The 22,525-nt window shown below is 41.1% G+C and overlaps 1 protein-coding gene across 2 annotated transcripts in view; it reads left to right on the top strand.

Annotated features, from left to right (window-relative positions):
- Positions 1-219: 219 nt before the first annotated feature.
- Positions 220-22,525, top strand: part of LOC110509126 (myosin heavy chain, fast skeletal muscle) — a 69,226-nt gene continuing 46,920 nt past the window's right edge. The window contains exons 1-34 of one of the 2 annotated variants that reach the window (XM_036967110.2): positions 220-381; positions 821-863; positions 997-1,224; positions 1,562-1,705; positions 2,146-2,302; positions 2,515-2,542; positions 3,084-3,192; positions 3,304-3,396; positions 4,283-4,343; positions 4,525-4,623; positions 4,970-5,073; positions 5,471-5,609; positions 10,884-11,002; positions 11,163-11,312; positions 11,407-11,577; positions 12,269-12,572; positions 14,606-14,670; positions 14,764-14,851; positions 14,971-15,088; positions 15,332-15,455; positions 16,113-16,249; positions 16,657-16,912; positions 17,106-17,348; positions 17,681-17,857; positions 17,956-18,101; positions 18,257-18,347; positions 18,597-18,986; positions 19,108-19,234; positions 19,862-19,980; positions 20,138-20,334; positions 20,456-20,639; positions 20,762-20,927; positions 21,581-21,705; positions 22,036-22,344. In XM_036967110.2, coding sequence (XP_036823005.2) covers positions 1,009-1,224; positions 1,562-1,705; positions 2,146-2,302; positions 2,515-2,542; positions 3,084-3,192; positions 3,304-3,396; positions 4,283-4,343; positions 4,525-4,623; positions 4,970-5,073; positions 5,471-5,609; positions 10,884-11,002; positions 11,163-11,312; positions 11,407-11,577; positions 12,269-12,572; positions 14,606-14,670; positions 14,764-14,851; positions 14,971-15,088; positions 15,332-15,455; positions 16,113-16,249; positions 16,657-16,912; positions 17,106-17,348; positions 17,681-17,857; positions 17,956-18,101; positions 18,257-18,347; positions 18,597-18,986; positions 19,108-19,234; positions 19,862-19,980; positions 20,138-20,334; positions 20,456-20,639; positions 20,762-20,927; positions 21,581-21,705; positions 22,036-22,344 — 4,956 coding nt within the window. In that variant the 5' untranslated portion in view covers positions 220-381; positions 821-863; positions 997-1,008. The remainder of the gene's footprint in view (positions 382-820; positions 864-996; positions 1,225-1,561; positions 1,706-2,145; positions 2,303-2,514; positions 2,543-3,083; positions 3,193-3,303; positions 3,397-4,282; positions 4,344-4,524; positions 4,624-4,969; positions 5,074-5,470; positions 5,610-10,883; positions 11,003-11,162; positions 11,313-11,406; positions 11,578-12,268; positions 12,573-14,605; positions 14,671-14,763; positions 14,852-14,970; positions 15,089-15,331; positions 15,456-16,112; positions 16,250-16,656; positions 16,913-17,105; positions 17,349-17,680; positions 17,858-17,955; positions 18,102-18,256; positions 18,348-18,596; positions 18,987-19,107; positions 19,235-19,861; positions 19,981-20,137; positions 20,335-20,455; positions 20,640-20,761; positions 20,928-21,580; positions 21,706-22,035; positions 22,345-22,525) is intronic. The other variant, XM_090225275.1, reaches the window with a different exon arrangement.

The following is a 22,525-nucleotide window of genomic DNA, read 5'->3' on the forward strand; positions in this document are numbered from 1 at the left end:
ACATGGAAGCAGTAGGTCAAGTTCTAAACTAAAATATTGTATTTTATTTATGTAAGTCAGCAGCTCAAGGTCAGCCACAGAGCTCTACTCTAGGAGCAAGTCAGATGGACATGTCATTTGTAGACATTCCTGCAGTATGCAACCTGATCCTCCTTGAGGTCTCAAAATAGTCTAGAACAATCCATGGTAAAAGAATAAGGAGTGTGGTGCTCCTCGAAGTGGGTGGGGCTAGAGAGACACAGACACACAGAGGCCTCTCATCCAATCCATTTCCTTTACCAGAGGTGTCCATAATTAACTTCTGCTTGGTTGTCCCTTCCAACCAGATATAAGGAGTCTGAGGCCCCTGTATCCATGAGTCAGATATCTTCTTCCTCTGTGGTAAGACTCCTTAGATTGTTACATTTGTCTCATATTTGTCCTCAGCATCTGAGGCGGTAGCTAACTGCATTGTTTGAGTTCATAATTTAATGTATTGTAAGGCCTTACACTATTCAATCAAGTGGCATTGATTTAAAATGTACTTTAATTGTGTTTTGCTTCAAATCTGTCACGTTCATTCAAGGTGAATAGTGCTGCACCTGCATTTGTTTGTAAATTCAGGGGGGGTGGTCAAGAACGTAGCTGGATTGTCAGGGATACTTGACAGAATGTACAGTAAAGTAGGAAAATGAATGATACCAGTTGCAACTGTAGTTGAATAGGACATGGCTGTAATGATGGAGTTGAATGATGCCATTCAAAATGTTTCTTGCCCTTCAGGGGCCAAATTACAAGGTTTTAGAATTGTGCGTATTCACAATACCGTAATGTTTCACAGGATCCTCCAAGACATACAAATTAAACTGTAGGAGGGGAAAAAGGTGAGACATGGTTTGTCTTCACATAAAAAGTGATGAAATAAATTCTGTGTGATAATACAGTACCGCTCACTCTGTTGACTGTGGAGGAAGCACCACAGAGTCAATCATGTATCTTGTTTCATCTCTTTCCTAGTGATCCGGCACCATGAGTACGGACGCGGAGATGCAAATCTACGGCAAGGCTGCCTTGTACCTTCGTAAACCCGAGAGGGAGAGGATGGAGGCACAAGCCGCACCCTTTGATTCAAAGAACGCCTGCTATGTGACAGACGTCAAGGAGCTGTACCTTAAGGGCTTGATCACTGGCAGGACAGAGGGAAAGTGTACTGTCAAAGTCACAAATGCTGATGGCACTACAGTGGTAAGTCTGATCTGAAAAGTATTGAAGTTAAAAAATTATCCAAATTGTCAAAAACATGCCAAAAGCTAATATGAAATCAGTAACGAAAAAAAGATTAAGAAGCATTTCTTTGTTCTTTTTTTAAGCAGAATATAACCTTCAGAAAAAGCATTTTTATTGCTGCTATTTAAAACTGTCATGGAATTATTGATAATGACAAGTCAAGAATCTCCATGTATTTGTCAGTGCGTGATTACAAAGTAGTTGGATTAAATGGGGGTAACCATTTTAATGAGAAAAAAGCATTGAGTCATGACCAGTTCGATCCGTGTGAAATCTAGATTTCTGACTGTTTCAGGACAAAGAGTTCAAAGAAGCAGACATCTACCAGATGAACCCCCCGAAGTACGACAAGATTGAGGACATGGCCATGATGACCTACCTGAATGAAGCCTCTGTGTTGTATAACCTCAAAGAGCGTTATGCAGCATGGATGATCTATGTAAGAAACCTGAAACCGGCAGGGTAGCCTAGTGGTTAGAGCGTTGGACTAGTAACCGGAAGGTTGCGAGTTCAAACCCCCGAGCTGACAAGGTACAAATCTGTCGTTCTGCCCCTGAACAGGCAGTTAACCCACTGTTCCCAGGCCGTCATTGAAAATAAGAATTTGTTCTTAACTGACTTGCCTAGTTAAATAAAGGTAAAATAAAAATAAAAAATAAACATACACACATACTGTAAATGAACATAAGAAATTCCTACATGCATGAACATGAGAAATACACACGTGAAGTACTACACTCAAATGAATAGTAGAAACCAAAACATACCAATACAGTAGACCCACATTAGTATACCATAGTACACCCACATCCTCACATAAATCCAGGTAAAAGTCCATCTAACTTTGCTAAACTCCTAATTGAAATCCCTTTCATCCAGACCTACTCTGGGCTCTTCTGTGCCACGGTGAACCCCTACAAGTGGCTCCCCGTGTACGACGAAGTGGTTGTCAACGCCTACAGAGGGAAGAAGAGGATGGAGGCTCCACCCCATATCTTCTCTGTCTCTGACAACGCCTTCCAGTTCATGATGATTGGTACAAGCTCTCATGGAGAAATGGATGGATGGATGGATGGATGGAATCTACTGTCTTCTAGTCTAAATTAGAACAGTTTGCTGGGAAGCATTCATTTCACTAGCCTTGAAAGGAAGATATTCCAAAATGAAATTCATGATGATGCTTATGAATACAATGATGTACTCCAAATGTTGATTGATTATAATAAGCAACATGTTTTTTGGTTCCAGATAAGGAGAATCAGTCCGTCCTGATTACGTAAGTTGTTTTCTATCATTTCACTTGAGAAGGTGTTTCTATTCTAATATATTGGGTGACTTGGTGTTATAAAATACAGGACATTATGAATGGATTAGGCTTTCTGTAGTAATGACTTGGGTGTTATAAAATACAGGACATTATGAATGGATTAGGCTTTCTGTAGTAATGACTTGGTGTTATAAAATACAGGACATTATGAATGGATTAGGCTTTCTGTAGTAATGACTTGGTGTTATAAAATACAGGATATTATGAATGGATTAGGCTTTCTGTAGTAATGACTTGGGTGTTATAAAATACAGGACATTATGAATGGATTAGGCTTTCTGTAGTAATGACTTGGTGTTATAAAATACAGGACATTGTGAATGGATTAGACTATGCTTAACAATGACTCGATGAGGGTGAATATTCATTAATTATTTGCGTATGTTAGAAAACGTGTCTGCAGTGTATTTTTCAAAGCTATTTCTTAGTGAAAGCCAATCTGACATTCAAACATGTGACTAAACCAATCTTTCTCTGTCATATAAACCAGTGGAGAATCCGGTGCAGGAAAGACTGTCAACACCAAGCGTGTCATCCAGTACTTTGCCACCATTGCAGTTTCTGGTGTCAAGAAGGAAGCAGACCCCAGCAAAATGAAGGTAACACATTTTAGTTTGGTGTGCTGTGTAAACTTTGTTTTTCAAGCGGTGAATAGTTTTTTAATTAAAGTGTATTCTAGTTTCTGAGCAACTTGTGTTTGTCTCAATCAGGGGTCTCTTGAGGATCAGATCATTGCAGCTAACCCTCTGCTGGAGTCTTACGGTAATGCCAAGACAGTGAGGAACGACAACTCGTCTCGCTTTGTAAGTATGAAGGGCATACTGTGGACGTGACCTTCAATTGGAAAAAATATTTTAGTAGTTCCCTATAGGTGTCATAATACCCATAAAACCTTGCGGTAAAAACAGGGAAATGCGTCCAATTGTTTTTCCACCTTTTATTTCTCCCATAGGGGATTTTAGAAACACTTTAAATAAGGGCTATGGTCCATGTAGGCTCACCCTGGCGTGACGTTTTGATCACCGTGTCAAACAGAAAAGGTGACTTTTATCAAAATATTTTTCTCTATTTACTCTCAGATTTTCAAAATGCTAATTAGCATCAAAGTAGACATCATGGAAAAATACAAATCACTGCAAGATCTTGCAGGTCATCTCTAGCGGACATCTTTGCTAACAGATGTTGTGTCAATAAATGTAGCCAATTTATTAATTACTAAATTTAGCTAACATTAGAGATTAATCCAGAGATTCTAACCTTTGCCTAATTTAGGCACTCTCGTCCAGATCATTATGGCATATGTAGTTCTTTATGTTAGCCACATTAGCAGGGAATTAGCATTTCATTTGTTGTGGCTAAATACAGGCAAAAATATTTCGCTAAAAGTCACCTTGTCTTAGATAGATTTACAGTTATCAAAACTACACGCTAGAGTGAGCCTACACAAAACCCAGCACTTGTTTTAAGTGTTTTTAAAATCCACTATTGGTAAAATGAATGGTGTGTATAAACGTTTGGAACCATTTCCCTGTTTGACCGCTAGGTTTTATGGGTATTACGACTGATACTGTGGTGCTCTATGGTTTTGTCAATAGATGTCAAACAAATTGTGTCTTTTCAGGGGTCTATCAAAGTAAAATATTAGATTTATTTAGTTGACCTATTTCTAACCCCCATGCTTTACAACAGGGTAAATTCATCAGGATTCACTTCCAAGGAGGAAAACTGGCTAAAGCTGACATTGAGACCTGTGAGTTGGTTTCCCTTGTTTCTCAATGCTTTCCTTAAATCACACAGAATATTTGTTGGAGATTGAATCATCAAATGTAATGTTATCTTATGTTGTCTCTCTCTCTCTCTCTCTCTCTATCTCTCTCTCTCTCTCTCTCTCTCTCTCTCTCTCTCTCTCTCTCTCTCTCTCTCTCTCTCAGACCTGCTAGAGAAGTCCAGAGTGGCCTTCCAGCTGCCCGCTGAGAGAGGCTACCATATCTTCTACCAGATGATGACCAACCACAAACCTGAGCTAGTTGGTAAGGCAAAGTACAGGTTAAGGTGAAATTATTTACACTGCCATCTGTGGAACTTATTCAAATGTTTCCTAGTCCACACTGTTAATATTATTATAATGAGTACTTCCAAGGTAACAAGGCATCTAAACATGAGGCAGGTCTTTCAAGGTCTTTCATGGGAAAGATCAAGTAATGCACTGTGATACACTAGTCCAGGAGCCTCAGTCCCCCTCTTTTGATGCTATGCATTATATACTGCATGTTTCCTTGAGTCCATCTATTGAGTAAAGGAGGGAGAGATACTGTAAAGGTAGGACAGCAGAATTCGCAGTGATTTAACTGACAAGCCATTCTCTGTTGTCCACAGAAATGACACTCATCACCACCAACCCTTACGACTTCCCCATGATCAGCCAGGGTCAGATCAGTGTGGCCAGCATTGACGACAAGGTCGAGCTGGATGCCACCGATGTGAGTGATACAAAGTGTGAACCAAACTCTAGATATGGAATGGGTAGGCACACAATACACACTGAATGCATTGCTCAAATCCAACTTGATGGCAGCTGGCCATCTTGTGTTAGTTAGTCATGTGCTTCAAGGCCATTCTTCATGCCTTCACACTTCACCTTGAGGCATACACATGTAAGACATCAGATACTGCCACTAAGTCCCCTGTGGAACTGTGTAAAACTCATATTGTGATGTCATATACTAGTGTGTTGCCCAAAAGTAATCATGTGGAACTGAGAAGCCAGTTAATTCTAACCATCCCATTTGTTCTGGACTGAATACAGAATGGTAGTGTACTGTAACTGAGCAAACTACCGTTCAGTTCTTCACTGTTGTACTTCCTGTTTAATACCAGGATGCCATTACAATCCTGGGCTTCTCTAACGATGAGAAAATGGCCATCTACAAGCTGACAGGAGCTGTAATGCACCATGGCAACTTGAAATTCAAGCAGAAGCAGCGTGAGGAGCAGGCCGAGTCAGATGGAACCGAGGGTGAGTCCCACTCGTAAGACGTAATATATGGAAAGCATTAGTCCCTTTCCCCAACGTAGAAATACAACAACGTAAGAAGTTAATTCCACGTAAACGGATGTGTTGTGATTTTCATTTAAAATGTATGACCAACATAAATCATACATTTTACAGTTTAACAAACCATTCAACTCAACTTTTAACAATTTACACTGAAAATATTACAAAAAAACATTTACTGTGCAGATGTGCAAAGTTTGGTAACAAGAATTCTAGTAAAATCTCCCTCAGTTTTTCTGTGCCCAACACTGCTCTGAATTAAGATTCAACAATGTCTGCAAATAGCACAACTGAGTGATTTGAAAAGTCAATATAATATAATACCCATAGCAAAAAATGTTATCTTTAATTTATAATACATGGAAACTATGAGAATAGAAAGGTTCAGTACTTTTGTGAAGCATCACAGCACAATTGAAAAATGGCAAATAGAAACTGGAGAGAGTTGGGAGAGGTTGAGGGTAGCTAAAGGATTTGACTAAAAACAAACAGAAGACAACTGTTGTAAAATATCCGTAAAATGTGTATAGTATGTATAAACTGGAAGAAGTAGCCTAAGTGTTGTTGTCCATTAGTTTACTCCAAATAGGGGAGATGTGGTAGGGTTAGGGGCAAATATAGACTTTGGGCATCACAGTACATTAGAGCTCAGTGGAGTACAGTACAGCACAGCACAATATAGTACAGTAGAGTAGAGTAGAGTTCAGTACAATACAGTATGGTATATTATAGAGTACTCAACTTGTGTCCAACTTTGTACTGAACTCTACTGTAAAGTGCTGTACTGTACTGAACTATACACTACTGTACTGAACTATACACTACTGTACTGTACTATACACTACTGTACTGTACTATACACTACTGTACTGAACTATACACTACTGTACTGTACTATACACTACTGAACTGTACTATACACTACTGTACTGTACTATTCACTACTGTACTGTACACTACACTACTGTACTGAACAATACACTACTGTACTGAACTATATACTACTGTACTGAACAATACACTACTGTACTGTACTATACACTACTGAACTGTACTATACACTACTGTACTGTACTATTCACTACTGTACTGTACACTACACTACTGTACTGAACAATACACTACTGTACTGAACAATACACTACTGTACTGAACTATATACTACTGTACTGAACTATACACTACTGTACTGTACTATACACTACTGAACTGTACTATACACTACTGTACTGTACTATTCACTACTGTACTGTACACTACACTACTGTACTGAACAATACACTACTGTACTGAACAATACACTACTGTACTGAACTATACACTACTGTACTGAACTATACACTACACTACTGTACTGAACTATACACTACTGTACTGAACAATACACTACTGTACTGAACAATACACTACTGTACTGAACTATACACTACTGTACTGAACTATACACTACTGTACTGAACTATACACTACTGTACTGAACTATATACTACTGTACTGAACAATACACTACTGTACTGAACAATACACTACTGTACTGAACTATACACTACTGTACTGAACTATATACTACTGTACTGAACAATACACTACTGTACTGAACAATACACTACTGTACTGAACTATACACTACTGTACTGAACAATACACTACTGTACTGAACTATACACTACACTACTGTACTGAACAATACACTACTGTACTGAACTATACACTACTGTACTGAACAATACACTACTGTACTGAACTATACACTACACTACTGTACTGAACTATATACTACACTACTGTACTGTACTGAACTATATACTACACTACTGTACTGAACAATACACTACTGTACTGAACTATACACTACTGTACTGTACTGAACTATACACTACTGTACTGAACTATACACTACTGTACTGAACTATATACTACACTACTGTACTGAACTATACACTACTGTACTGAACTATACACTACTGTACTGTACTATACACTACTGTACTGTACACTACACTACTGTACTGAACAATACACTACTGTACTGAACTATACACTACACTACTGTACTGAACTATACACTACTGTACTGAACTATACACTACTGTACTGAACTATATACTACACTACTGTACTGAACTATACACTACTGTACTGAACTATACACTACTGTACTGTACTATACACTACTGTACTGAACTATACACTACTGTTCTGAACTATACAATACTGTACTGAACCATACACTACTGTACTGTACTGAACTATATACTACACTACTGTACTGAACTATACACTACTGTACTGAACTATACACTACTGTACTGTACTATACACTACTGTACTGAACTATACACTACACTACTGTACTGAACTATACACTACTGTACTGAACTATACACTACTGTACTGTACTATACACTACTTTACTGAACTATACACTACTGTATTGTACTATACTATACTGAACTGTACTACACACTACTGAACTCATATCCAATCATATCAAATGTATTTATATAGCCCTTCTTACATTAGCTGATATCTCAAAGTGCTGTACAGAAACCCAGCCTAAAATCCCAAACAGCAAGCAATGCAGGTGTAGAAGGACGGTGGCTAGGAAAAACTGCATAGAAAGGCCAAAACCTAGGAAGAAACCTAGAGAGGAACCAGGCTATGTGGGGTGGCCAGTCCTCTTCTGGCTGTGCCGGGTGGAGATTATAACAGAACATGGCCAAGATGTTCAAATGTTCATAAATGACCAGCATGGTCAAATAATAATAATCACAGTAGTTGTCGAGGGTGCAACAAGTCAGCACCTCAGCAGTAAATGTCAGTTGGCTTTTCATAGCCGATCATTCAGAGTATCTCTACTGCTCCTGCTGTCTCTAGAGAGTTGAAAACTGCAAGTCTGGGACAGGTAGCACGTCCGGTGAACAGGTCAGGGTTCCATAGCCACAGGAAGAACAGTTGAAAGTGGAGCAGCAGCACGGCCAGGTGGACTGGGGACAGCAAGGAGTCATCATGCCAGGTAGTCTGAGGCATGGTCCTAGGGCTCAGGTCCTCCGAGAGAGAGAGAAAGAAAGAGAGAAAGAGAGAATTAGAGAGAGCATACTTAAGTTCACACAGGACACCGGATAGGACAGGAGGAGTACTCCATATATAACAAACTGACCCTAGTAGACTGACACATAAACTACTGCAGCATAAATACTGGAGGCTGAGACAGGAGGGGTCAGGAGACACTGTGGCCCCATCCGAGGACACCCCCGGACAGGGCCAATCAGGCAGGATATAACCCCACCCACTTTGCCAAAGCACAGCCCCCACACAACTAGAGGGATATCTTCAACCACCAACTTACCATCCTGAGACAAGGCTGAGTATAGCCCACAAATATCTCCGCCACGGCACAACCCAAGGGGGGGCGCCAACCCAGACAGGAAGATCACGTCAGTGACTCAACCCACTCAAGTGACGCACCCCTCCTAGGGATGGCATGGAAGAGCACCAGTAAGCCAGTGACTCAGCCCCTGTAATAGGGTTAGAGGCAGAGAATCCCAGTGGAGAGAGAGGAACAGGACCAGGCAGAGACAGCAAGGGTGGTTCGTTGCTCCAGAGCCTTTCCGTTCACCTTCCCACTCCTGGGCCAAACTACACTCAATCATATGACCTACTGAAGAGATGAGTCTTCATTAAAGACTTAAAGGTTGAGACTGAGTCTGCGTCTCACATGGATAGGCAGACCATTCCATAAAAATGGAGCTCTATAGGAGAAAGTCCTGCCTCCAGCTGTTTGCTTAGAAATTCTAGGGACAATTAGGAGGCCTGCGTCTTGTGACCGTAGCATACGTGTAGCATATGTGTAGGTATGTACGGCAGGACCAAATCGGAAAGATAGGTAGGAGCAAGCCCATGTAATGCTTTGTAGGTTAGCAGTAAAACCTTGAAATCAGCCCTTGCCTTGACAGGAAGCCAGTGTAGCACTGGAGTAATATGATCAAATGTTTTCGTTCTAGTCAGGATTCTAGCAGCCGTATTTAGCACTAACTGAAGTTTATTTAGTGCTTTATCCGGGTAGCCGGAAAGTGGAGCATTGCAGTAGTCTAACTATACACTACTGTACTGTACTGTACTATACTGTACTGAAATATACACTACTGTACTGAACTATACACTACTGTACTGTACTGTACAATACTGTACTGAAATATACACATTCTGTACTGTATAAACTTGTGAACCCAACTGTGGTTTATGACTACTATGATTTCCCATTGTAGCCAATTCAATTTCTTTCCAGAAATTCTGTTACCGATGAATAATTCATAAACAAAATTGATATGAGTAGAAATACTAACTAACTAATCTACCTTTACTAGCTAACTAATCTACCTATACTATACACTACACTACTGTACTGAACTATACACTACTGGGCTGAACTAAACACTACACTACTGTACTGTACTATACACTACTGTACTGTACTATACACTACTGGGCTGAACTAAACACTACACTACTGTACTGAACTATACACTACTGTACTGTACTATACACTACTGGGCTGAACTAAACACTACACTACTGTACTGAACTATACACTACTGTACTGTACTATACACTACTGAACTGAACTATACACTACTGAACTGAATTGATATGAGTAAAAACACTAACTAATTGGCAGGTCTCCCTTTACTTGTTAATTCTGTAAAGCTTCATTGTTCTCCCGCCTCATGAGGTAACAGAATTTTAATGCACAAGGCAATGTTTTTTAAACTTACAGAAGGCAGAAACATTTCTCCAAAACAAAATATAAGTGTTGATATTAGTTGTATTCCTAATACCTTTCAAGACTTTTTCTGCTGTTTTATAAAACCCATGTTCATCTGTTTGACCAGAAATCTAAGCATTTGTTTATTCACCATTTTCAAGATGGCAAATGGTAAAACAAATATATATATATTTTTTCCTTAATTTCTAGAAAATATAGACTCTTAGCTTTCATTTGACACCCAATTTGACATGCGCCTATGAACTTCCCATGTTGGTGCTCATTGGTCCTTTTACAGGGAAATGAACAAGACAGACGGTGCCACATGAAAGTCAGGCAGGATGTACATTTTGGAGATCAAATTCCAACCTCCAGAAATGATTTGAATAATGGATGTGGGTGAAAATGAAAACTTAACCTATAAAAGACATCTGACTCAAGCGATCTGTTGTTGTTGGTTTTCTCTACAGTGGCTGATAAAATCGGCTACCTGCTGGGCCTGAACTCAGCTGAGTTGCTGAAATGTCTGTGCTACCCCAGAGTGAAGGTCGGCAACGAGTACGTGACCAAGGGACAGACTGTGCCTCAGGTAAAGCGGTTAAACACACAGCATCAAATATTTTCTGACCACCTGAATTATTTTGGGGACAATTGCATTGCTTTTTATAAATACTTAGGTTGTTTTTCCCAACCTTATCACTGGACATGGTCAATATATCATGTATTAATTTGAGGCATTATCATTGAAGGTTTATAATGCAGTCATGGCTCTGGCCAAGTCCATCTATGAGAGGATGTTCTTGTGGATGGTCATCCGTATCAACGAGATGTTGGACACCAAGAATCCCAGACAGTTCTATATCGGTGTGCTCGATATTGCTGGATTTGAGATCTTTGATGTGAGTATGAGACCAGAACAAGACATTGAGTTGTGATTGAGAAGGATTACAGCCTTGTATCATGAAATGATCCCTTCTGAAATTCCATCAACAGTACAACAGCATGGAGCAGCTGTGCATCAACTTCACCAATGAGAAACTGCAACAGTTTTTCAACCACACCATGTTCGTCCTGGAACAAGAGGAGTACAAGAAGGAGGGAATCGTCTGGGCCTTCATTGACTTCGGCATGGACTTGGCTGCCTGCATTGAGCTTATTGAGAAGGTAAGTTGTCTGTAAGGATTATATTGGGATGCAACATCAAAGCTCATAGGGAGCGCATTGAGAGATATTATCACAATGGTACAACATATCTGACTGTTGAGAACTCAATATGTTTCCTATGATGACCCCTAAATGAATATAATCCTATAAAATGATGTTTGCTAAAGAAATAAATGTGATCCGAAATGCAAATGTTTTTACAGTCACTTTAACTATACATTCATGTACATATGTACATACTACCTCAATTGGCCCGAACAACCAGTGCTCCCGCACATTGGCTAACCGGGCTATCTGCATTGTGTCCCGCCACCCACCACCCCCCAACCACCCCCCAACCCCTCTTTATGCTACTGCTACTCTCTGTTCATCATATATGCATAGTCACTCTAACCATATCTACATGTACATACTACCTCAATCAGCCTGACTAACCAGTATGTAGCCTCGCTACTTTAAATAGCCTCGCTACTGTTTTTCACTGTCTTTTTACAGTTGTTTTATTTCTTTACTTATCTATTGTTCACCTAATGCCTTTTTTGCACTAGTAGAGCCTGTAAGTAAGCATTTCACATTAAGGTCTACTACACCTGTTGTATTCAGCATTTCACTGTAAGGTCTACTACGTGACAAATAAACTTTGATTTGATTTGAAATATCACTCATTTGATAAACATCTCTTTTTGTAAAGCCATTGGGCATCTTCTCCATCCTTGAAGAGGAGTGCATGTTCCCCAAAGCTTCAGACACTACCTTCAAGAACAAGCTGAACGACCAACATCTTGGCAAAACCAAGGCATATGAGAAACCCAAGCCTGCCAAAGGAAAGGCAGAAGCCCACTTCTCCCTGGTGCACTACGCCGGCACTGTGGACTACAACATCACTGGCTGGCTGGAGAAGAACAAGGACCCCCTGAACGACTCAGTTATTCAGATGTACGGGAAGTCCTCAGTCAAACTGTTGGCTGCCCTGTATCCCGCTGCCCCACCTGAGGGTAAGACCAGCATCAAGTCAAAAGATTAAATTAATAAGCAACAGTTACAACTCAGACCCACATTGTCTTTAAAGCACTGGCCACCAACCTTTTCAGAGTCAAGATCACTTTGTGAGTCAAAATGCAAGCCAAGATCTACTGCTGAGAATTGTTTTAACAACGACTTAGAAAACACAAGCCTATGCAACATGAACCAATTAAAAACAGTCCTGTAGCAATGATGTTTGTTCAGTAGGCTATAGGCCCAATACATTATCACTGTACACAGGTTATACTTGAATTGCCCTGCCAATGTGATGTTTTTCAGACAATTTTGAAATTGTATATATATATATATAAAGAAAATAGGTATATGATCACACTGGTAATAGATCATTTGTCGTATTGCTGATTGAGCCACAGCTGAGTAATGGTTCATAACAGTAATAATAATTAATAATAAACTGAAATATTCCTCGATATTAAATAAGACACAAGCCACTAATAATAACAACACAAGCATATCAGAACACTTTGCTTTACTCGTTCATTACAGCTGCAGTGCTGGTTGTAGTCATTCATTACAGAAGCAGTGCTGGTTGTAGTCATTCATTACAGCTGCAGTGCTGGTTGTAGTCATTCATTACAGCTGCAGTGCTGGTTGTAGTCATTCATTACAGCTGCAGTGCTGGTTGTAGTCATTCATTACAGCTGCAGTGATGGTTGTAGTCATTCATTACAGCTGCAGTGCTGGTTGTCCTCATTCATTACAGCTGCAGTGCTGGTTGTAGTCATTCATTACAGTGATGGTTGTAGTCATTCATTACAGCTGCAGTGATGGTTGTAGTCATTCATTACAGCTGCAGTGCTGGTTGTAGTCATTCATTACAGAAGCAGTGCTGGTTGTAGTCATTCATTACAGCTGCAGTGATGGTTGTAGTCATTCATTACAGCTGCAGTGCTGGTTGTAGTCATTCATTACAGCTGCAGTGCTGGTTGTCCTCATTCATTACAGCTGCAGTGCTGGTTGTCCTCATTCATTACAGCTGCAGTGCTGGTTGTAGTCATTCATTACAGCTACAGTGATGGTTGTAGTCATTCATTACAGCTGCAGTGCTGGTTGTAGTCATTCATTACAGCTACAGTGCTGGTTGTAGTCATTCATTACAGCTGCAGTGATGGTTGTAGTCATTCATTACAGCTGCAGTGCTGGTTGTCCTCATTCATTACAGCTGCAGTGCTGGTTGTCCTCATTCATTACAGCTGCAGTGCTGGTTGTCCTCATTCATTACAGCTACAGTGCTGGTTGTAGTCATTCATTACTGCTGCAGTGCTGGTTGTAGTCATTCATTACAGCTGCAGTGCTGGTTGTAGTCATTCATTACAGCTGCAGTGCTGGTTGTAGTCATTCATTACAGCTACAGTGCTGGTTGTAGTCATTCATTACTGCTGCAGTGATGGTTGTAGTCATTCATTACAGTGCTGGTTGTAGTCATTCATTACAGAAGCAGTGCTGGTTGTAGTCATTCATTACAGCTGCAGTGCTGGTTGTAGTCATTCATTACAGCTGCAGTGCTGGTTGTAGCATGAGTGGAAGTAGGGAGAACACGCATTTTATGTCTCATAAAAGTGTTGAACAAAGTGTTGAATAACAACTTAAACATGAACTAACTCATTAAAACAGCACCGCTCTGCTGTATTTGTCGAGTCTCTCTAGTCATAGTTTATATCGTTTTTACATCTCAATGTAGTAACTTTGTTGTGGGTCCGATTCTTGTTTTGACAGTCTATGGAGTCTATGGCTCGAGGAAACTGTACAGGCAGTAGGCCTATACGTGCAGTTGATTTGCTCTCTACCTTCAGACATGAAACGGTTTAAAATCCTGATCGTCATGTTGGTGACCAATGCTTTAAATTCTTTGAATGAATCACAATTTATCAGGGTTATTACTGGGTTCATTTACTCATTCAATAGGTGTTATTTTGCACAATCCCGTTGGCAGCATTTGATTCTCTCATTTCTAATGATCTTTTACTTATTCACATTTGAACAGATACGACCAAGAAAGGAGGCAAGAAGAAGGGTGGCTCCATGCAGACTGTGTCGTCCCAGTTCAGGGTGAGCTTTTGAAATGTGTATTTTCAGTCCTCCAAAAGGAGAATTGATTAACATAACTGATTTCTGAGAAAATGGTTTGTAACCCTCTTCCAGGAGAACTTACAAAAGCTGATGACCAACTTGAGGAGCACTCATCCTCACTTTGTGCGCTGCCTGATCCCCAACGAGTCAAAGACTCCAGGTACAAGAAATATTAAGTTAAATATGACATCTTATCAGTACAGTATCAGTAACCTTAACAAGCCCAATCCTTTAATCTGTTAATAATAAGTATTAAAGAGACATGGTTTGTTTTTCCAGGTCTGATGGAGAACTTCCTGGTTATCCACCAGCTCAGGTGTAATGGTGTTCTGGAAGGTATCAGGATCTGCAGAAAGGGCTTCCCCAGCAGAATCATCTATGCTGACTTCAAGCAGAGGTACACTCACACAACACACACACACACACACACACACACACACACACACACACACACACACACACACACACACACACACACACACACACAACACAACACAACACAACACAACACAACACACCACACCACACAACACACACACCTGCTCCAAGTGTTTTCCCAGCATCAGAATAGGCTTACTTTTTATGTAATATAACCAACCTATTACAACTTGACATGTTTTAAAAATGTCTCCTCATTCAGGTACAAAGTACTGAATGCCAGTGTCATCCCTGAGGGCCAGTTCATGGACAACAAGAAGGCTTCTGAGAAGCTGCTTGGGTCCATTGATATAAATCACGACGATTACAAGTTTGGACACACCAAGGTCAGTCAAATATTTATTATTATTTTTACATTTATTTTTTATTTCACCTTTATTTAACCAGGTAAGCTAGTTGAGAAGAAGTTCTCATTTACAACTGCGACATGGCCAAGATAAAGCAAAGCAGTGTGACAGAAACAACAACACAGAGTTTCACATAATAAACAAGCGTAAAATCAATAACACAGTAGAAAGAACAGAAAGTCTATGTGCAGTGTGTGCAAATGTCGTGAGGAGGTAAGAAAATAAATAGACCATAGTAGCGAAGTAATTACAATTTAGCAAATTAAGAGTGATAGATGAGCAGATGGTGATTTGCAAGTAGAAATATTGTTCTGCAAAAGAGCAGAAAAGTCAATAAAAACAATATGGGGATGAGGTAGTTAGATTGGGCTATTTACAGATGGGCTATGTACAGCTGCAGCTATCGGTTTAACGTTAGTGAGGGAATATGTCTCCAGCTTCAGTGATTTTTGCAGAGAACTGCTGTGTACATTATTCATCGACAACTCCAGAATAACTTCCAACTGACAAACAAGCTATCCCATGGTGTGTTAGTTAGCACTGCAATGTTAATGTTGTTCCCCTGTTCTGATCCAACCCTTTCTATCTGTCACCATCTGACTCTGGTTCCAATGGCCATGTTGACCTGTGTCTCAGGTGTTCTTCAAAGCCGGTCTGCTGGGTGTCTTGGAGGAGATGAGAGACGAGAAGCTGGCTGTTCTGGTCGGCATGGTCCAGGCTCTCAGCCGTGGATTCCTCATGAGAAAAGAGTTCACCAAGATGATGGAGAGGAGGTGAGGAAGAGTAGACATCTTGGCAAAGCTTTCTGTGAACCACCTGAATGTAATGCATTATGATCACATACTGTATATGCTGTGAGTTGATCAGAATGAGAAAGTAGGTCTTATAATGTTCTATTAGTGCTGCAGTTTGTGGATTTGGCAAAGCTGTTCAGTTGTCTTTTATATTGATGATATTTACCCATTCATTATTAAATAATATAAAATGCCTCCTGATTTAAGTATGACCTGTCAGTCCTTGCATCTAGAACTCTGTCTATGAATGTAAGAGTTGTTTCATTTCCTTAGCTCCGTTCCTCAGCTGTATACTCAAAGTGTTGAGGGGATGTTGTTCTTTAAATCCCAGAATGTAGCTTTAAGCACGTCACTCACCATGCCACTCTATCCTCTCTGTCGACCAGAGATGCCATCTTCACCGTCCAGTACAACATCCGTTCATTCATGAATGTGAAAACCTGGCCATGGATGAAGGTGTACTTCAAGATCAAGCCCCTGCTGAAGAGCGCTGAGACGGAGAAGGAGCTGGCCAACATGAAGGAGAACTTTGACAAGATGAAAACAGACCTGGCCAAGGCTCTGGCCAAGAAGAAGGAGTTGGAGGAGAAGATGGTGTCCATGCTACAAGAGAAGAACGACCTGGCACTCCAAGTTGCATCTGTGAGTGAGAAATGATCTTCATAAGGTCATATTTTCATACACATGAATACACAAATGAGCACCATTTTTTTTATTGCCCATGTTAAATACATATTTCATGAATGTTGATTTGCTCTGAACTCTATGACTAAATAAATTCCATATTTTGATAAACAAAGTGAGGAGGCTGATTTTTCTCCTGTTCTGAAATCAGGAATCAGAGAATCTGAACGATGCTGAGGAAAGGTGTGAGGGACTCATCAAGAGCAAGATCCAGCTGGAGGCCAAACTCAAAGAAACGACAGAGAGGCTGGAGGATGAGGAGGAGATGAATGCTGAGTTGACTGCCAAGAAGAGGAAGCTGGAGGATGAGTGCTCTGAGCTGAAGAAGGACATTGATGACCTGGAGCTCACCCTGGCCAAAGTGGAGAAGGAGAAGCACGCCACTGAAAACAAGGTCTTGTGTCTTACCAAAGACAGTTTAACCAAACAATAACTCATACCATAATCAACTCAAAAAATTGCTCAACAGAAATGGAAATCCAGATGTATTGTAACGAAATAGTAGAATAGTGGTACTCCCCACATTTATTGTATGTTCAGCTGCCCCTCGTTTATAACTTCCATTCAGTACACTGGCATGGAGTACACTGCCACCTAGTGTTGAATCTATAGAACAGTACCTGTTGACACATGTCAAATCTGAATTAAATGAATGCAATACATGAAACTAAATCTCCCCTTTATGGTGAAGTGACAAAAGGCTAATTATGTGGTGGCGGTATTCAGGTTAAAAACCTGACAGAGGAGATGGCGTCTATGGATGAGAGTGTTGTCAAGCTGACCAAGGAGAAGAAAGCCCTCCAAGAGGCCCACCAGCAGACACTGGACGACCTGCAGGCAGAGGAGGACAAAGTCAACACTCTGACCAAGTCCAAGACCAAGCTGGAACAGCAAGTGGACGACGTGAGTGGAGTTTGACATTTTGGCCACGATAGTATTTAAGATGTTATTATCTTCAGTTGTTTAGATTTGAACAATACATGTGTGTTTTTATCTTGTAGCTTGAGGGTTCTCTGGAGCAAGAGAAGAAGGTCCGTATGGACCTTGAGAGAGCCAAGAGAAAGCTGGAGGGAGATCTGAAACTGGCCCAGGAGTCCATAATGGACCTGGAGAATGACAAGCAGCAGTCTGATGAGAAAATCAAGAAGTAAGCAAACAATACCTGCCGTATTGACAGTAATGGTTGTTCTTGTCTAATTCTTGTAATTATAAATTAGCATTTACCTGCGATACGTATGATACTCTAACTTCACTCTATCGAACCCAAACCAACCTTGCAATCCACATGTTTGTGTTTCTTAGGAAGGAGTTTGAGACATCCCAGCTCCTCAGTAAAATAGAGGATGAACAGTCTCTGGGAGCTCAGCTACAGAAGAAGATCAAGGAACTCCAGGTACAGTACAGGACCTAAGCTCCAGTACAGGAAAGAACACACCTGAAACATCTCCTAAAAAAATATTCTGGTATCACACATTTTTTGGAAGATGTGGTTTCTTATCGTAGTGGTTTTGGTTTCCGCATGGGACGCTATCTACTGACTGTATTAGTCTAACTGGTTTTGTATGGACACATTTAAAAAATAATTATACTCTTATTGTTTTATCTATTGTATCATCAACTGTGCTACTGCCCCCTGTTCTAGGCCCGTATTGAGGAGCTGGAGGAGGAAATTGAAGCTGAGCGTGCTGCCAGGGCTAAGGTTGAGAAGCAGAGAGCCGATCTCTCCAGGGAACTTGAGGAGATCAGCGAGAGGCTGGAGGAGGCTGGAGGCGCCACTGCTGCTCAGATTGAGATGAACAAGAAGCGTGAGGCTGAGTTCCAGAAGCTGCGTCGTGATCTTGAAGAGTCCACCCTGCAGCATGAGTCCACAGCCGCCGCACTGCGCAAGAAACAGGCCGACAGTGTGGCTGAGCTCGGGGAGCAGATTGACAACCTGCAGCGCGTCAAGCAGAAGCTGGAGAAGGAGAAGAGTGAGTACAAGATGGAGATTGATGACCTCTCCAGCAACATGGAGGCCATCGCCAAGGCTAAGGTGAGTTGTGATGTTTTGATCAAGCAGTGTTGAGGAGGGTCAACTACATTACCATTCAAGTGAACTGAAGTTGACAGGAGTCTCATATATAAAGTAATGAAGGAACATATTTCACTAACAGGGCAATCTGGAGAAGATGTGCCGTACTCTTGAGGACCAGCTGAGCGAGATCAAGACTAAGAATGATGAGAATGTTCGCCAGATCAACGACATCAGTGGACAGAGGGCCAGACTCCTGACAGAAAATGGTACCATCATCAACAAAGAACAACAAACCAATTAATTATTCAGTAAAACACAATAACAAGTATTGGGGGCTGTATCCACGTATTCCAGTCCACAGAGTTTCTACTGTTCTGACTTAAACTGTAATGGTCGCACTTTAGAGCCATTTGTTACATTATCAGAAAAAATATTTTATTCAGATTACTAATACCTTTGAAAAACTAGATGATTACTTATTTAATTTATTTTAAATTCAGAAATTATGTTGGTCAAAAAATACATTGACTTCATTTAGTTTTCTAGCAAGTTTGTTAGTTCCACCTGAACGAGTCTGACCACAAGTCAGAGACCACTATGATGACACACCAAATGGATTTGATGGATACTTTATGCTTCTAATGCCTCTAAGGAGAAAGTAATCCAAAAGCAACACAGTAATCAGATTACATTGCTGAGTTTGGGTAATCCAAAAGTTACGTTACTGATTACAATTTGACAGGTAACTAGTAACTGTAATGGATTATATTCAGAAAGTAACCTACCCAACCCCGAATATTTAACACCTAACATTGCCCTACATTACCATGAAATACATGTTCAGTCTTAGAGAACAGAGACCCAATTAACAAGATGTCCCTCTGTCCCTGCAGGTGAGTTTGGCCGCCAGCTGGAGGAGAGGGAATCTCTGGTGTCTCAGCTGACCAGAGGCAAACAGGCCTTCACCCAGCAGGTGGAGGAGCTGAAGAGGCAGATTGAAGAGGAGGTCAAGGTAAAACAATTTTGAAATCCAAATGTGGCCCTCGAGACAAAATGATTGCCCACTCCTGATAGACAGTGATTAGGCCACCTTTAGAGACTACTACTACTACTGTCATATGTTTTACTATCTCTCTTAGTCTATACATTTCACTCTTTGTCTCACAAAGGCTAAAAACGCACTGGCCCATGGTGTCCAGTCTGCCCGCCATGACTGTGACCTCCTGAGGGAGCAGTTTGAGGAAGAGCAGGAGGCCAAGGCAGAGCTGCAACGCGGCATGTCCAAGGCCAACAGTGAGGTGGCTCAGTGGAGGACTAAGTATGAAACTGATGCCATCCAGCGCACAGAAGAGCTGGAGGAGTCCAAGTGAGTCGCACGGAACAGCAAAACTAAAATATAGAGTGTGGATAGTGAGTGGTAGGGAACTCTAAAATAAGATCACGTTGAGATGTATTGTAACGTTTGTACACCCTCTGTCATCCAACAGGAAGAAGCTGGCCCAGCGTCTGCAGGAGGCTGAGGAGACCATTGAGGCGACCAACTCCAAGTGTGCCTCCCTGGAGAAGACCAAGCAGAGGCTGCAGGGAGAGGTGGAGGACCTCATGATTGACGTTGAAAGAGCAAACGCCATGGCCGCCAACCTAGACAAGAAGCAGAGGAACTTTGACAAGGTGAAAATGCATTATCCTCAACCTAGAGTATTATTTTCTGTCAGCTGTATGATCAAATGTAGCATATTTCTGACTCAAAACTCTTCATCAAGACCTAATGAAAATCCCATTGATTTCCCTAGGTTCTGGCAGAGTGGAAGCAGAAGCATGAGGAGGGCCAGGCTGAGCTGGAAGGAGCTCAGAAGGAGGTTCGCTCAATGAGCACTGAACTCTTCAAGATGAAGAACTCCTACGAGGAGGCTCTGGATCATCTGGAGACTCTGAAGAGAGAGAACAAGAACCTGCAACGTGAGCATTTGACAGCAGTTCTATTGTACTCATGTTTGACTAGTGTAAACATCAACATTTCAATTTTTTTCAACTTATAATCGATATTCCTTTGAACAACCCAAAGGAGTGGGGGCATTTAGATTCACAAGAACCTATGAAGTGCTGATTAATTCATGAATCAAATTGTATTTGTTACCTGCTTCGTAAAAAACAGGTGCTTACGGCCCTTCCCAACAATGCAACGAGAAAAAAAGGAAATAATAGTGAAAAAATAACCAGAGGAATAAATACACAATGAGTAACGATAACTAGGCGATGTACACAAGACACCAGTATCGAGTCGATGTGTAGATGTGTAGATCGTTACATAGTAACCAATAGCTACCCAGACTTATGGCTTGGGGAAGAAGCTGTTTAGGGTCCTGTCTGTTCCAGACTTGATGCATTGGTACTGCTTGCCATGCGGTATCAGAGAGAACAGTCAATGATTTGGGTGGCTGGAGTCTTTGAAAATATTTAGGGCATTCCCTGACACCGGCTGGTATAGAGGTCCTGGATGGCAGGAAGCTCGGCCCCAGTAATTATTATGATTCAAAGTCAACTTCATTGCATTGACAATACCCACTGAAAATCTCCCAAGTCTAAACTGCTCCTGTGTTTGGTGTGTGTAGAGGAGATCGGTGACCTAACTGAGCAGATCGGAGAGACTGGCAAGAGCATCCATGAGCTGGAGAAGGCCAAGAAGACCGTGGAGACAGAGAAGTCTGAGATCCAGACTGCTCTGGAGGAGGCTGAGGTACAAACTACAGTTGTTTGATGGGAAAAGCAGTGTTCATTTGATCATTTGGATCCCCATGAGCTTTTGCAGAAGCATCAGCTACTCTTCCTGGGGTCCACAAAAAAACACAAGACAACAAATAACAAAACACTGATAGACAAGGACAGTCACACAAATGTAAGATACAACATACAAACAATACAACTAAAGTGGTACACTAGCCAACGCCAGCTACAGTCCCACACTCCCTGTATTGGTGTTTATTGTAGTCATATATATTGAATTACTTGTGTTATACACATCCAAATGTACTGAACACAATTGGCCTGACTGCTTCTCTTTGTCCAGGGAACACTGGAGCACGAGGAATCCAAGATTCTGCGTGTGCAGCTGGAGCTGAACCAGATCAAGGGTGAGGTGGACAGGAAGCTGGCTGAGAAGGACGAGGAGATGGAGCAGATCAAGAGGAACAGCCAGAGGATGGTTGACTCCATGCAGAGCACCCTGGATTCTGAGGTCAGGAGCAGGAATGATGCCCTGAGGGTGAAGAAGAAGATGGAGGGAGACTTGAACGAGATGGAGGTTCAGCTGAGCCACTCCAACAGGCAGGCCGCTGAGGCCCAGAAACAGCTGAGGAACGTCCAGGGACAGCTCAAGGTAAAGGGACTTTGGAGAGATTTGTTTGTGAATCTGTAGAAAAGAACAGGGGAATTTAATAGATTTGACTAATATAGTGTCGAAAAGTAGAGATATTGGGGAAATTCGTAACTAACATTTCTTTCACTGACCCTATCACCTCTACTTTCACAAGTCCTAATGAACCCATGCCATTGTGAAC

This window comes from Oncorhynchus mykiss, chromosome 28 (genome assembly GCF_057628025.1).
Source record: "Oncorhynchus mykiss isolate SJ-2025 chromosome 28, ASM5762802v1, whole genome shotgun sequence".
NCBI classification, from domain to species: Eukaryota; Metazoa; Chordata; class Actinopteri; order Salmoniformes; family Salmonidae; genus Oncorhynchus; species Oncorhynchus mykiss.